At 36.7% G+C, this 12633-nt stretch overlaps 1 protein-coding gene across 5 annotated transcripts in view; it reads left to right on the forward strand.

Annotated features, from left to right (window-relative positions):
• LOC127874955 (uncharacterized) overlaps positions 1–12633 on the forward strand; it is a 71798-nt gene that overhangs the window by 38106 nt on the left and 21059 nt on the right. For all 5 annotated transcript variants that reach the window (XM_052419663.1, XM_052419664.1, XM_052419660.1 and 2 more), the window contains 3 exons: positions 8348–8512; positions 10823–10968; positions 12380–12480. In XM_052419663.1, the coding sequence (XP_052275623.1) occupies positions 8348–8512; positions 10823–10968; positions 12380–12480 (412 nt within the window). The remainder of the gene's footprint in view (positions 1–8347; positions 8513–10822; positions 10969–12379; positions 12481–12633) is intronic.

Raw genomic sequence — 12633 nt, forward strand, 5'->3', positions numbered from 1 at the left:
GTGACAAAACTTCGTCACTGCCTGTTCAGCGGCGTATGCATAGGGCAGATCACGAAACGCCGCTGTTGCCAGCTTCAGCGCCCGATCTGACCAATTGTCTAGGGACTCGCCTACTTCCTGATAGGCAACGTGGAAACGGCCCTGCGCGGTGGCGGTAAGCTCCCTGGCGCCAAAACGCTCCTGCAGTCGCTGCATTAGCTCTGCGTAAGGTACCGTCCCTCTCCCTTCGGTAAGCAACGCATAGAAATCGACCGCCTTTCCTGTCAAACACCAACCAAGGCAATCGGCGCATTCTGCGTCAGACCAATCTTGCACCCTTGCGTAGCGCTCAAACTTGCTCTGAAAAACAAACCAATTGCTCTGCCCATCATATAGCAGGCTCTTAGGCAATTTTGTCAGAACATCCCGATCTTTCTGTGTCGGGGGAATACTTGGGCCAGGAGGGTTTCTTGGTATTGTCATTACTGCTGGGACAGTAGGGATATTTGGAGCTGGAGGATTACTTATAGTTGGGCAGTTGTTTGGAGCTGGTGTGTTGTTTGTAGCTGGAGGGTTGTTCGTAACTAGGCCAGACACCACAGGGGGATAAATTGTGGCTGGAGTACTTGTCACCGGAGGACTTGGGAGAGCTCGTGCAGCGTTTAAAAGTGACAGTTGATGCAAAAAGGCCTCATTGTCGTCACTTAACACGCCCAAGTGCAGGCGGGGACGAGTTATTGGGGAACGGGTCTCTGTCTTGAGCGTCGTCACTGGACTGTGCACAGGTTCCCTATCTGGTCGTCCCGGGGGCAGATTAAATTCCCTAGATATCCTTGGGGTCTGGGACAATGTCACATAGGACTCTGGCCGGGGCAAGTTTTTTGCCTCTTGGGGATTTTGCCCATAGTTTAATGAGCGGGATGAAGTTGTTTGTGACTTAAAACGTTCATAACTAGCATTTAAGTCAGCCTCAAGAGCTGTAATTTGGGCCATAAGTTGGGCTTTCTCGCGACTTACCGGATCCTCCAACACAGGCATATTTGCTCGCCTTCCGTGTGGGTACATGGGACTACTTGCATTTTCCGCACCGTCCCCATACCACAGGGTTTCTTTAAATAATGCGGGGTTAGTGCTAAAATCTAACTCGGTCATGTCACCCATGGTCAGCGGCCGCCCTATAATTGTACCCAAGGTATTTGGTACCAAATTTCCCGTGTTTTCCCGTATCACAACAATGGCCTGTGCCAGTTGTCTGCCCACCCCCAGAATATTGCATAATCTAGTGTGAGTGTCAAAATTCACACGAACTTTCCTGGGGGCTACCGGTGAAAATGGTGGGGTATATCCACTTCCCATATCCATTGTTAATTTAGAACTTTACAAGTAAATATGAAAAAGTTGAATTAATAAAAAACCTAAAATAAATGGGCCAAGAAATTCTGAAATAAAAACTTTTGTATCTACTGGTAGACAATTGACATTTAATTGCCAAACAATAACCAATTAACAAAATCGCTATCACTGTTGTTGCTATCAATAATCAATAAAAACTGAAAGTAAGAAACACGTCGCTTTAACTTGACGTTAAGCACTAATTTCCCGGGACCCAGTTTACTTTCGCAATAACACTGCTATAAAAAGAATTGCCAAGGACAAAACTCGTGCGTGTAAACTTCTATTTCCTCGGACTTTAGTTACCGATATATCAGCAATTTACACTGCTATATACAACAGTCAACCAAACACGTTTTTCATGAACTGCTGCGCACAGAATACGCGCCAACTTATCACGGGAAAATTGCCAAATAAAAAAAAAACACGTGGCCATCCGTTGATTACACAAGCAATTAAACTGTAACAAACAGCATTGAAAAATCACGTTTTTTAAGAAATATTTCACCAACTGATAACATGGCCGGCGAATGCCAACAATGGAAAAAAACTACGATGCCGTCTGTTTGTAACACACTTCTTAAAATAGACGAACACTGAGTTCAACAAGTTAAAAACAGAAATCACGTAACACGTTTTATGAAACGAACAGTTTCTATAAACTTTAAATTAAATTTGATCCGTCGATTGAAAATAAATTATGCGATGTCGATTGATTTTGCAACTAGCCTAACCGTTAAACACAATTTTCACTTTGCCCCACGTTGGGCGCCATTGTAGTGTTTTCACGGTTAGCTCTTTGGGGTTCTTTCACAACCACTACAGCAATTACTAGCAACGACAAGATACTAAACTACTCACATGGGCATCAACTGGAATGCAGGATGGCACCAATCGTCCTCGTCGTCTTCGAGGGAACTCGTCGGCTATACTCGTCGGCTATACTCGTCGACTCGGCGGGTGGACACTCGTCGGCTACGGCTCGTCCACGTCACAAATAGCACTATACATATACTTCTGGGAATACACCTCCAGGCAAATACGTACTTAAACACACAGTCACCGGCTTACATACACATATACTTCTGGGAATACACCTCCAGGGAAATGCGTGTCATTTACACAATCACAGGCAACTCACAGACTCACATACACAGTCACAGACTCACTTATATCTTCTGGGAATGGCCTTCCAGGTAAATACGTGTTGAACACACATAAAATACAATATAATACAATATAAAACAATATAATCTATACTCAGGCTCACAATTACTCACTCAGGCTCACAATTACTCCAAGCAATACTCAACTTGGGAAAAGACGTCCACTCGCATCAATCACCCGTGCACAAGAGACCGTACAAACTCGTGCTGCCCAGCATGCACTATTCCGATTTGTCGCTGGTTCCCAATCACGAGGTATGTGCGCATTTTGTAGACCGGGCACCGGCACAACAACATGTCAAAAAATATCGGGTAGGAAGCCCGACCAATTCGGACCTACCAGACCGCCCCCGACCACTCATGCCGACCGAACCAGATCAGTACCCGACCGCTTGGTCGGGCTTGATCGTGTTGATCTTATCGGCAGTGAGAACCCAGCTTAAGGGTTTGAAATGAAGCCTTTAAAACTTGAATTTAGTAAGAAAGGTCTTCAATTAAATTTAGCTTTCTTAGGGACTACATACATGTATGCGTAAAAATACGTATCTAAGTGGTAAAGGTTTAAACAAAAATCCAGTTGATGCAGCAAGTGTCGTCACTGACAAGCCTGTGCAGACTACGTAATACATTATGCACATGCATTAAGCCCCATTATCCCAGAGTGCGACTCAAATATTTTTGTATCAAATAACTCATCAAACATGTATTTATCTTGTCACTTAATGACTTTGGTTGGCCTTTATATAAATATCACATACACTTAATTTGACATGTAATTGAGTGAAATTAATATCACCTTGTTAGGGATTTGATATGAGGAAAAATATTTGTACCACAGTACAGCATATTTATGAGAATACAGCGGTAAAAAAAGTCATGCGAAAGTTCACGACATGAATGATATTATATTTCAAAACATGTGATATATTATCTTGAATAATATTATACCTGTTCTAACATTTAGTAGTAAATTTCAATGAAAGTGAATTGATTTTTTACCAACGTAGATTTATTGGTTGAATGGTATCTTCCTTAAAAGTCAGATTTTAATCTACCCCATAAGGGGGAATAAATGTCAAAACCAATCCTTTGTTTTAAAATCAGACCTTTGTGTTTTTGGTACTACAATCTCATTGTGTGACTGAAATTCATGTTGAATAGTTTAATGGATTGGTCAGATTTAATTTCGTGTTTATATACAGCTGTTTGTTCACATTTTAAGGAAAATGTAGTTTTTGTTTGTAAAAACTGGACGTTTTTGTATGTATGGTGTAGTAGCAAAACAAACAAATTATGGGAATAAAAGGTTATGCATTGCAATTAAGATTTTTGAAAAACATTGAATTTAATGTAAAAAATTGAAAGCATACATGCATAATTCTTGCTTTGGCTGTACAATTGTATGCAAATACTGGTTTTCATGAAACATTGAATAAACATATTATTACTTTAATAGGCTTCCATATCAGACACATTCATTATTGTTATTTCATGGTAAAACAACATTTGTGGTATTTATTGGTTGTTATAAGTGGTTGATGGTTGTCAGCGGTTGTTGATGGTTGAAATGTCAGTAGACGTTGTGGTTGCAAATCAGGTAAGTGGAGCAGATAATTATTTTCTTTTAGTTCTTGCAAGGACTCCATGGAAATAGTTAACAACTGTTCATAAATTGATAAGAATATGCTTTTCAAGAAAAGGATTTAATTTTGTTCTGAGCATATCTTGAAAACTAAAAGCAGTAAACTTTAATCTTAATAGGTACCGTAGATGTGTCTAGTTGAGTTGATTTGCAGTGCACAAGAGCCATAACGACTGCTCATCTTTAATTTTTACTTCATTTTGTCCAAAGCATATCTTAAAAACTGAAAGAGGTAAAAAAATTATAAATATATAAGTGTGCAGATCTAATTGATGGAATTTTAAGTTCTCAAAACTTCAGCTCTTGCTTCCATCTTTCAGAGTCATTGTCCTTTACTAGTATTTGTCCCTAAATTTTGTGTGTGTATCATATCTTTTAAATTATAAGAGATATCGTAACTGTAAAATTTCTCTATAAGGACCATAAGTCCTGCTTTCATCGTTTAGAGTTATTGCCATTGTGGATGATTATGCTGACAATTTGACAATCAGGGGGTCGGGAGACTTTAAGCTCAATATTGCATGGGATTAGTCAGGTCAAGGTCATTGTGACTTTGATGAAAATAGCAGTTTCTGCTCAATAACTTGCATAAGGATGGCCATGTGGCGCTGAAATTAAGTTAATAGGAAGCTTCCATACAGACACAGATTAGGGTTGTGTTCTCATTTTTGAAGGTCAAGGTCACTGTTACTATAAATAGAAAAACCTAAATGCACTGTGCTTCTTCAGTTTGGATGGTGATATTGCAATACAGTGCAGAATTAGCTTGGGATTGTCGAGTTTATTAAAAAGGTAAATTCCTTGGTAAAATGTTGAAAGTTGGTTTTGTGGCATGACGGGGTTTCTAGTTGAATAGCAATATGTAGTCTTAAGATTTGTAAGTAGCAATGAGGGAAAAAAAATGTTACAATTAATTACTTTGATCAATTGCCTATTCAATTAGACCTTCAAATTTATTATCATTGGTTTTACAAAAACATAGATACCAAGGATATCAATACAATTTTTATTGAAACCTTCCAAATGCCTGAATATCTATGCTTGCGGTCTCTTAACAGAAACATGGCAACTAAAGATATCACTTCCATGTCATATTGAATGCACATTGACCTTCCACCTTGCACTTTGTCTAATTACAAAACGCATGTCGTCATGTGACATTGAAAAGATCCTATCAGCATATGCGCAAAGTTGGCTTTTATTATTCAAGGAAGCCGTGTCCTGGAAAAACAGGGCTTAATGCAATGTGAGTAAAGCGCCATTTCTGATTAAACCAGCTGTCAGCACAGGCTAATCAGGGACGACACTTACCCCCTGAACAAGATTTTTGTACAGAAGATACTAATCCTTTAAACAAGAAATTCCAAAAAGCTGAACTCTTCATCCCCGATTAGCCTTAGCTAACTGCACAGGCTAATATTGGAATTCACTTTACGCACATGCATTTAGCTAAGTTTTTCCTGAAAATCTCCAAAGCAATTTTTGCACCATAAAATGTGATACTGTACCTAGCTATTCTTAGAAATCCTGCTGGGTCGACAATCATACTGTGCCTAGCTATTCTTAGAAATCCTGCTGGGTCGACAATCATACTGTGCCTAGCTATTCTTAGAAATCCTGCTGGGTCGACAATCATACTGTGCCTAGCTATTCTTAGAAATCCTGCTGGGTCGACAATCATACTGTGCCTAGCTATTCTTAGAAATCCTGCTGGGTCGACAATCATACTGTGCCTAGCTATTCTTAGAAATCCTGCTGGGTCGACAATCATACTGTGCCTAGCTATTCTTAGAAATCCTGCTGGGTCGACAATCATACTGTGCCTAGCTATTCTTAGAAATCCTGCTGGGTCGACAATCATACTGTGCCTAGCTATTCTTAGAAATCCTGCTGGGTCGACAATCATACTGTGCCTAGCTATTCTTAGAAATCCTGCTGGGTCGACAATCATACTGTGCCTAGCTATTCTTAGAAATCCTGCTGGGTCGACAATCATACTGTGCCTAGCTATTCTTAGAAATCCTGCTGGGTCGACAATCATACTGTGCCTAGCTATTCTTAGAAATCCTGCTGGGTCGACAATCATACTGTGCCTAGCTATTCTTAGAAATCCTGCTGGGTCGACAATCATACTGTGCCTAGCTATTCTTAGAAATCCTGCTGGGTCGACAATCATACTGTGCCTAGCTATTCTTAGAAATCCTGCTGGGTCGACAATCATACTGTGCCTAGCTATTCTTAGAAATCCTGCTGGGTCGACAATCATACTGTGCCTAGCTATTCTTAGAAATCCTGCTGGGTCGACAATCATACTGTGCCTAGCTATTCTTAGAAATCCTGCTGGGTCGACAATCATACTGTACCTAGCTATTCTTAGAAATCCTGCTGGGTCGACAATCATACTGTACCTAGCTATTCTTAGAAATCCTGCTGGGTCGACAATCATGCACAATGTGATCATGAGTATTAATATAAAATTAATTTGAATTACAGTCAACCAAGATTGGTTTTATATGTTATTTGAATTAAGCAATCAATTCATAATATAATAAGTTTTGTTTTCAGAGTTCTTGTTGTATTTTATGTGTGTTTAATAAATTTAAAGATGTAATAAAGCTTTCCTGCTTTACTTGTATGAAATGATTCAGTTTTAAAACAATAAAAGCAATACTGTATGATTATTTTCAAATATATGATTCACTGCAATCTGTCGGTAAGAACTTATTTTATTTTTCACTTGCTATTGACCAAACTGAATAATAGCCCAACCTACCTTCAGAATGTTTTCTTATCATAATATTTAATAATTTCTTATCAAAATACTATGTTATGTACATAACAGCAATACCGTTCCCAAAATTGTTAAGACATTTGAGTGTTGAAATATAAGCCAATTAGGATTTGATTTGTGAAATGTAAGACATTCTTCAGATCTTGACATCTGATCTGATGGTCATTGAAGTTAAATTGCAAACAAATGACTTTAAATGACATTATATGACCGATCAGGTATAATCTTTTAACAGTCAAACAGTTCATTGCATGGCATTTAAAAAAAGGTATTCTGTTACTTTGATTTGTATTGAAGCAAAAATGCCAATGTGATATCAGTGTATAAGCTGTTAAAATACTAACATATTTGTGGTTTTTATTTAAAAGGACATTTGCAGACGAGTATTATTACAAATATAAAAATAAATAAAATAACTGGTATTTAAAGCAAGGCTGTGTTTCTTACAAAAACTAGGTTTTGTCTGTTTGTTGTTATTTTAAGTCATTTATATTTTGTTGAAACCATAATATATCATTTATTTTAAGTATAATATAACTTATGAGGTTTTGCCCATAATTAAAAAAAATTAGTGGTCAAACCACTTTACGCCTTTGCATACCATGAGGAGACACAATAGTTTCAGTTCATGCAGAATCCTGATTTCAACAATCCATCTTAACAGCAATACACAATATTTTCTTCGAAAAAGTTGTTAACCTTTATTAACAAAAATTATTGTGCTATCTGGAAGCAAAATGCATGTGATTTCTTGGTATTTCAGTATTTTGACCTGTTGGCCAATATTGTTTCGAAGTCAAAGATCATTTGGCTTCTGCTTTTTAACCCTTACAGCGCGGGAACCGAGTTGTGAAGGCCTTTGCAAACAGTTTGGATCCAGATGAGACGCCACAGAACGTGGCGTCTCATCTGGATCCAAACTGTTTGCTATTGTGATAGTATTCTTTGAAAAAAGATCGAAGAAAATGCTAATTTTAGAAATTTAGCAGACGACATTTTAGCAGACGACAAATTTCCCAGCATGCAAAGGGTTAAATCTACTGAACTCTTAAACCTTAAAATCATTGCTGTTGACAGATGTTGAAGGTTCATCAAATGGTCAAGGAAAAGAGGACAGGGTTTTTACTGCTCATATTTCTTAGCCAGGGGTCATATGACTTCAGGTTTTCAAAGTCATTTGATCTCCTTGCCCTTTAAATGTACTTGTATATTCCTTTTGAAATACATTTATGTTTTAGGTTCATCCAATGGTGGTGATATACACATATGTTTTAGGTTCAACAAATAGTTGTGATTTACAAGTATGTTTTAGGTTTAATAAATATACATGTATGTGTTGGGTTCAACAAATGGTGGTGATATACGTAAATGTTTCAGGTTCAACAAATGGTGGTGGAAATGAAAACGGGGTTTTCCCGAGCGATGGAAGAGCTCTCAAAGATCCAATATGGCGATCAGACCTTACAACAACAACTGGCTGACAACACGAGGCAGTGTCACACAGAGATCACCACCCTGACATCAACAGTTCACGATATCAAGGTAATATTATAAGGCATGTGTGCAGACTGCACAGGCTAATCTTAGACTACACATTTCGCTTTGATTGTTGTTTTCATAAATCATGACTGGCAGATGACCTCTATTGATTTTCAGGTCACTAGGTCAAAGGTCAAGGTCACAGTGACTCGAAACAGTAAAATGGTTTCCGGATGATAACTCAAGAATGCTTACGCCTAGGATCATGAAACTTCATAGGAACATTGATCATGACTGGCATATGACCCCTATTTATTTTCAGGTCACTAGGTCAAAGGTCAAGGTCACAGTGACAAAAAACGTATTCACACAATGGCTGCCACTACAACTGACAGCCCATATGGGGGGGCATGCATGTTTTACAAACAGCTCTTGTTTAACTTGTAATATTTGTCAATAGGGTCAATAGGATTAATCAGAAGTGGCATATGAAATGTTTCTCATAATCTTAATATTTCATCATATTTCATAAATATGGTTCACAATCTCTAAAAGGGACAGACTAATTTTGACAGAATTAGCATGTATAGCTGTAGTTTTCCATTGTAAGTTTCCTCAAAAGAAAATTATAAATATTTGATTATAAATTTAATTAGAAATTTCAAAATGCAGTTGATTCACACTTCATGAGTGAGCCTTTGTGTTTAACTTTGTTTAAACCTTTGTCAAAATATTAACATACATCATTTATATAAGACATTTATATTATAGTTTGGTATATATCTGCCAAACTTTGGACAAAAGTCTGGAATTAATCCACCTAAAAGTTTTGTTTTTATAAATTCTATGTGCTCACAAAAATAACAATCACATTGTATTTTAGTTCATTTGAACTATTTATAAAGCAATACGCATAGTAGAATATATGAAACATTGAAGTGTGCATACATACGTATAAATGATCAATCCATTAATTGTTAAAAACAAATCCAACTTTTAAATAGTTTTGTAATTTTCTTAAGTAAATTCATAACATTTATACCAACCTTACACATATATCATTTAATTAAATTCTAAACCATTCCTTTATGTGAGTGTTTTTCCATAAATAGTGGTACCCCAAAGTTTTGTCTGCAATTTGCTTTATCTGCTGTAAGTTTGGTTTATATATGAACAGGGATGTTTCTCTAGAAGTTTGTTCCTAAAATGCAGAGATTATAACAATGCATCACAATACAAATGTTCATTTCCTAGTTCATCAATTAGTCTGTAATTTATATACCAGATACATGATGTCAAGAGGATTCCCAGACTAGCCTTCCATGTTTCGAATATCTGTATAAGCAAGCTTCACTTTTTGTGCCAATTTTCTTTGGGCTGGATCATTATTTGTTATTATTACTTCACCAAAATGTTCTAACTGGTTACCTGTGTAGAACCAAATCCTGTTATATTTGTCAGGTGTCAGTCAGTTATTTGTAATCAATCATGAATCACTCATCAAGAGCGGGTGGGGAATTTGTGTCAGTAGAAAAAAAAACATTTATCTATCTTATGTTTAGTTTCAGAAATAACACTGAGAGATCTTACATTAACATGAGCCTCGCTGTGGGAAAACAGGGCTTAATACATGCCGACTGCACAGGCTAATCTGGGACGACACTTTACACACATGCATTTAACCCTGTTTTCCCAGACCACTGCCTTTAAAAAAGCATCAAGCTAGATCTAAAAGCAATCTTGTAATATCCAAAGTTTTCATCAAGATTCAATATGTGAACAATTCAAATACAACGTTATAAACATTCAATTAGGCCTGACAAAAACCAATCAAATAAACAGGATTGTGTATTAAATATATATTTATAAAGCAATGTGGATATTTATATTCAGTGTGAGAAAATTGACATTGAAATATTTTCTAACCAAACTTGAACTTTGTAAGAAAAAATACTCTTTTTTTCTGAAATTGCCCAAATCTTTCTACAAATTCCTGGAACTTAAAACACAACTACGAGAATTGTAGATGTTGTGTCTAAACTACCCCACTGTGTCAAAGTGCATTTTCTGTTCAGTTCAAAAAGAATTGGATCCCCATCAATCCAAGTATTTTACCTACTCAATTTCATCGTAGTCAAGATAATATGCCCAACACAACATTTCACATGGGCAGTAACTCTGAAATTATGAAAGCTTGAGTTATTTTTCTTTTGCACTGCACCTTCCCTTATTGTGATTTATCAAAGTATATAGTTTGCAGTTCATACCTAAGATATGCTTTACACAAAACGCATGTATAAAAAGCTAATAAAATACAAAAACTAAAAAAAAATTATGTAAATAAGAGTTTTAGTTCTTGTGCACTTTTTTCAGAGTGAGGTAGAGAAGTTGACTGGTCGTCTGGATGCTGTGTCTGAGACACAGAGAAGCTTGCAGGAGAAGCTTGATGCATACCAGTCTGACAAAAGCATGCTTCTGGAGGAACTGGAGCGATCTGGCGCCATATCAGAACAAACTAGGTACAGTCACGCCTCATGCAGATAACTATTGCTTACCATTTGGGTCCAAAGTCTATGTAGCCTTTTATGTAAACATAAATGTGTACTCCGAAGTACATATTGTACTTTGAAGTGCAAAAATTTTACTTCGAAGTACAAATATATGAAATACACTTTGAAGTATATATTTGTACCCCAAAGTACAATTTGTACTTCGACGTACATGTTTGTACTTTGACATACACATTTTCTGAACAGCCAATCAAAACACTGGTCTCTTGAGTCGCTTTTCCTTCAGATTTATTCATAATTAATGTTTAAAATCTCTTTTTTAATTGAGAACAAAATGAATAAAAATATCAAAATTTAAAAAACAACAACAAGAAATTAAAAATAAGTAATAATCTTAAATTGTAAAATGTCATCACCATAAAGTGGAGATATGCAAAACACAATTTTCATGCACAGTGATCCACTTATTGCTGAGTTATGTGCCCTTGAACTTTAACAAAGAATAAACATTTGTTCACGGAACATCCGTATTAAAGAGTGTTCAATGGTCTTTATGGTCGCAGGTCATGCCTCTGTGTCAGTCTCTACTTGTATTGTCAGCAGTAATAGCAATAAAATCATCAAGTATTGAACCATTTCTGTTGGTTGGTAATTACACCTATCGGTTTAAGACAGCAGTACCAAACAATAGAAGTGTGATTACACATTCACATTTAGTTCTCATTGATGAGATATTTTTCTAAAATTAATAACTTTATTTTTATCTCAGATTTGTTTTCTTTACACAAATGTGTGTTTTTTGTGTTTCTTTGTCTAACATATTCAATAATATGTTTCCTACCATTGTTAAGTGTATGATAAAATCAATATAAAGCATGATTTTTATGCCCCCCTTTGAAGAAGAGGGGGTATATTGTTTTGCACATGTCTGTCGGTCTGTCCGTCCATCGGTCCGTCCGTCCATCCGTCAACAGATGAGCCCTATCGATTTTCAGGTCACTAGGTCAAAGGTCAAGGTCACAGTGACTCGAAATAGTAAAATGGTATCGGATGATAACTCAAGAATGCTTACGCCTAGGATCATGAAACTTCATAGGAACATTGATCATGACTGGCAGATGACCCCTTTTGAGTTTCAGGTCACTAGGTCAAAGGTCAAGGTCACAGTGACTTGAAACAGTAAAATGGTTTCCGGATGATAACTCAATAATGCTTACACCTTGTGTAATGTTTAATATGATAATGTTGGAAATTTGCTACATAAACGTAGAAGGTAATTAGTGTCATGGGCAACAGTTTCTTATGTAACAGTCATGCAAATATTTTATTGCAAGAAAAAAGGAATATTTGATTATAATTATTGCATTGTTGTATTCAATGACATCAATTTCAAAAACAGTAATTTATTTCTTTTCCACAGATTGAGACTGTTGGGTGGTACAGAAAACAACAACACGATCCCCCATAATGTGGCTCCCATGGTGCATCCCTACCTCAACTCACTGCAAAACCACCATAGAGGTACACTGGGCCTTATGTTGTGCTTGTCAAGATGTTTATCTTTATTTAAACATGACACAGTATACAACAAATACAAGTGCTGTTTGTAATTATTTTCACATTTTATTGAAGCAGTAAGTAGGAACATAGTTTTGTTATATTTACCGAATAAAA

Source organism: Dreissena polymorpha, chromosome 3 (assembly GCF_020536995.1).
Source record: "Dreissena polymorpha isolate Duluth1 chromosome 3, UMN_Dpol_1.0, whole genome shotgun sequence".
Taxonomy (NCBI): domain Eukaryota; kingdom Metazoa; phylum Mollusca; class Bivalvia; order Myida; family Dreissenidae; genus Dreissena; species Dreissena polymorpha.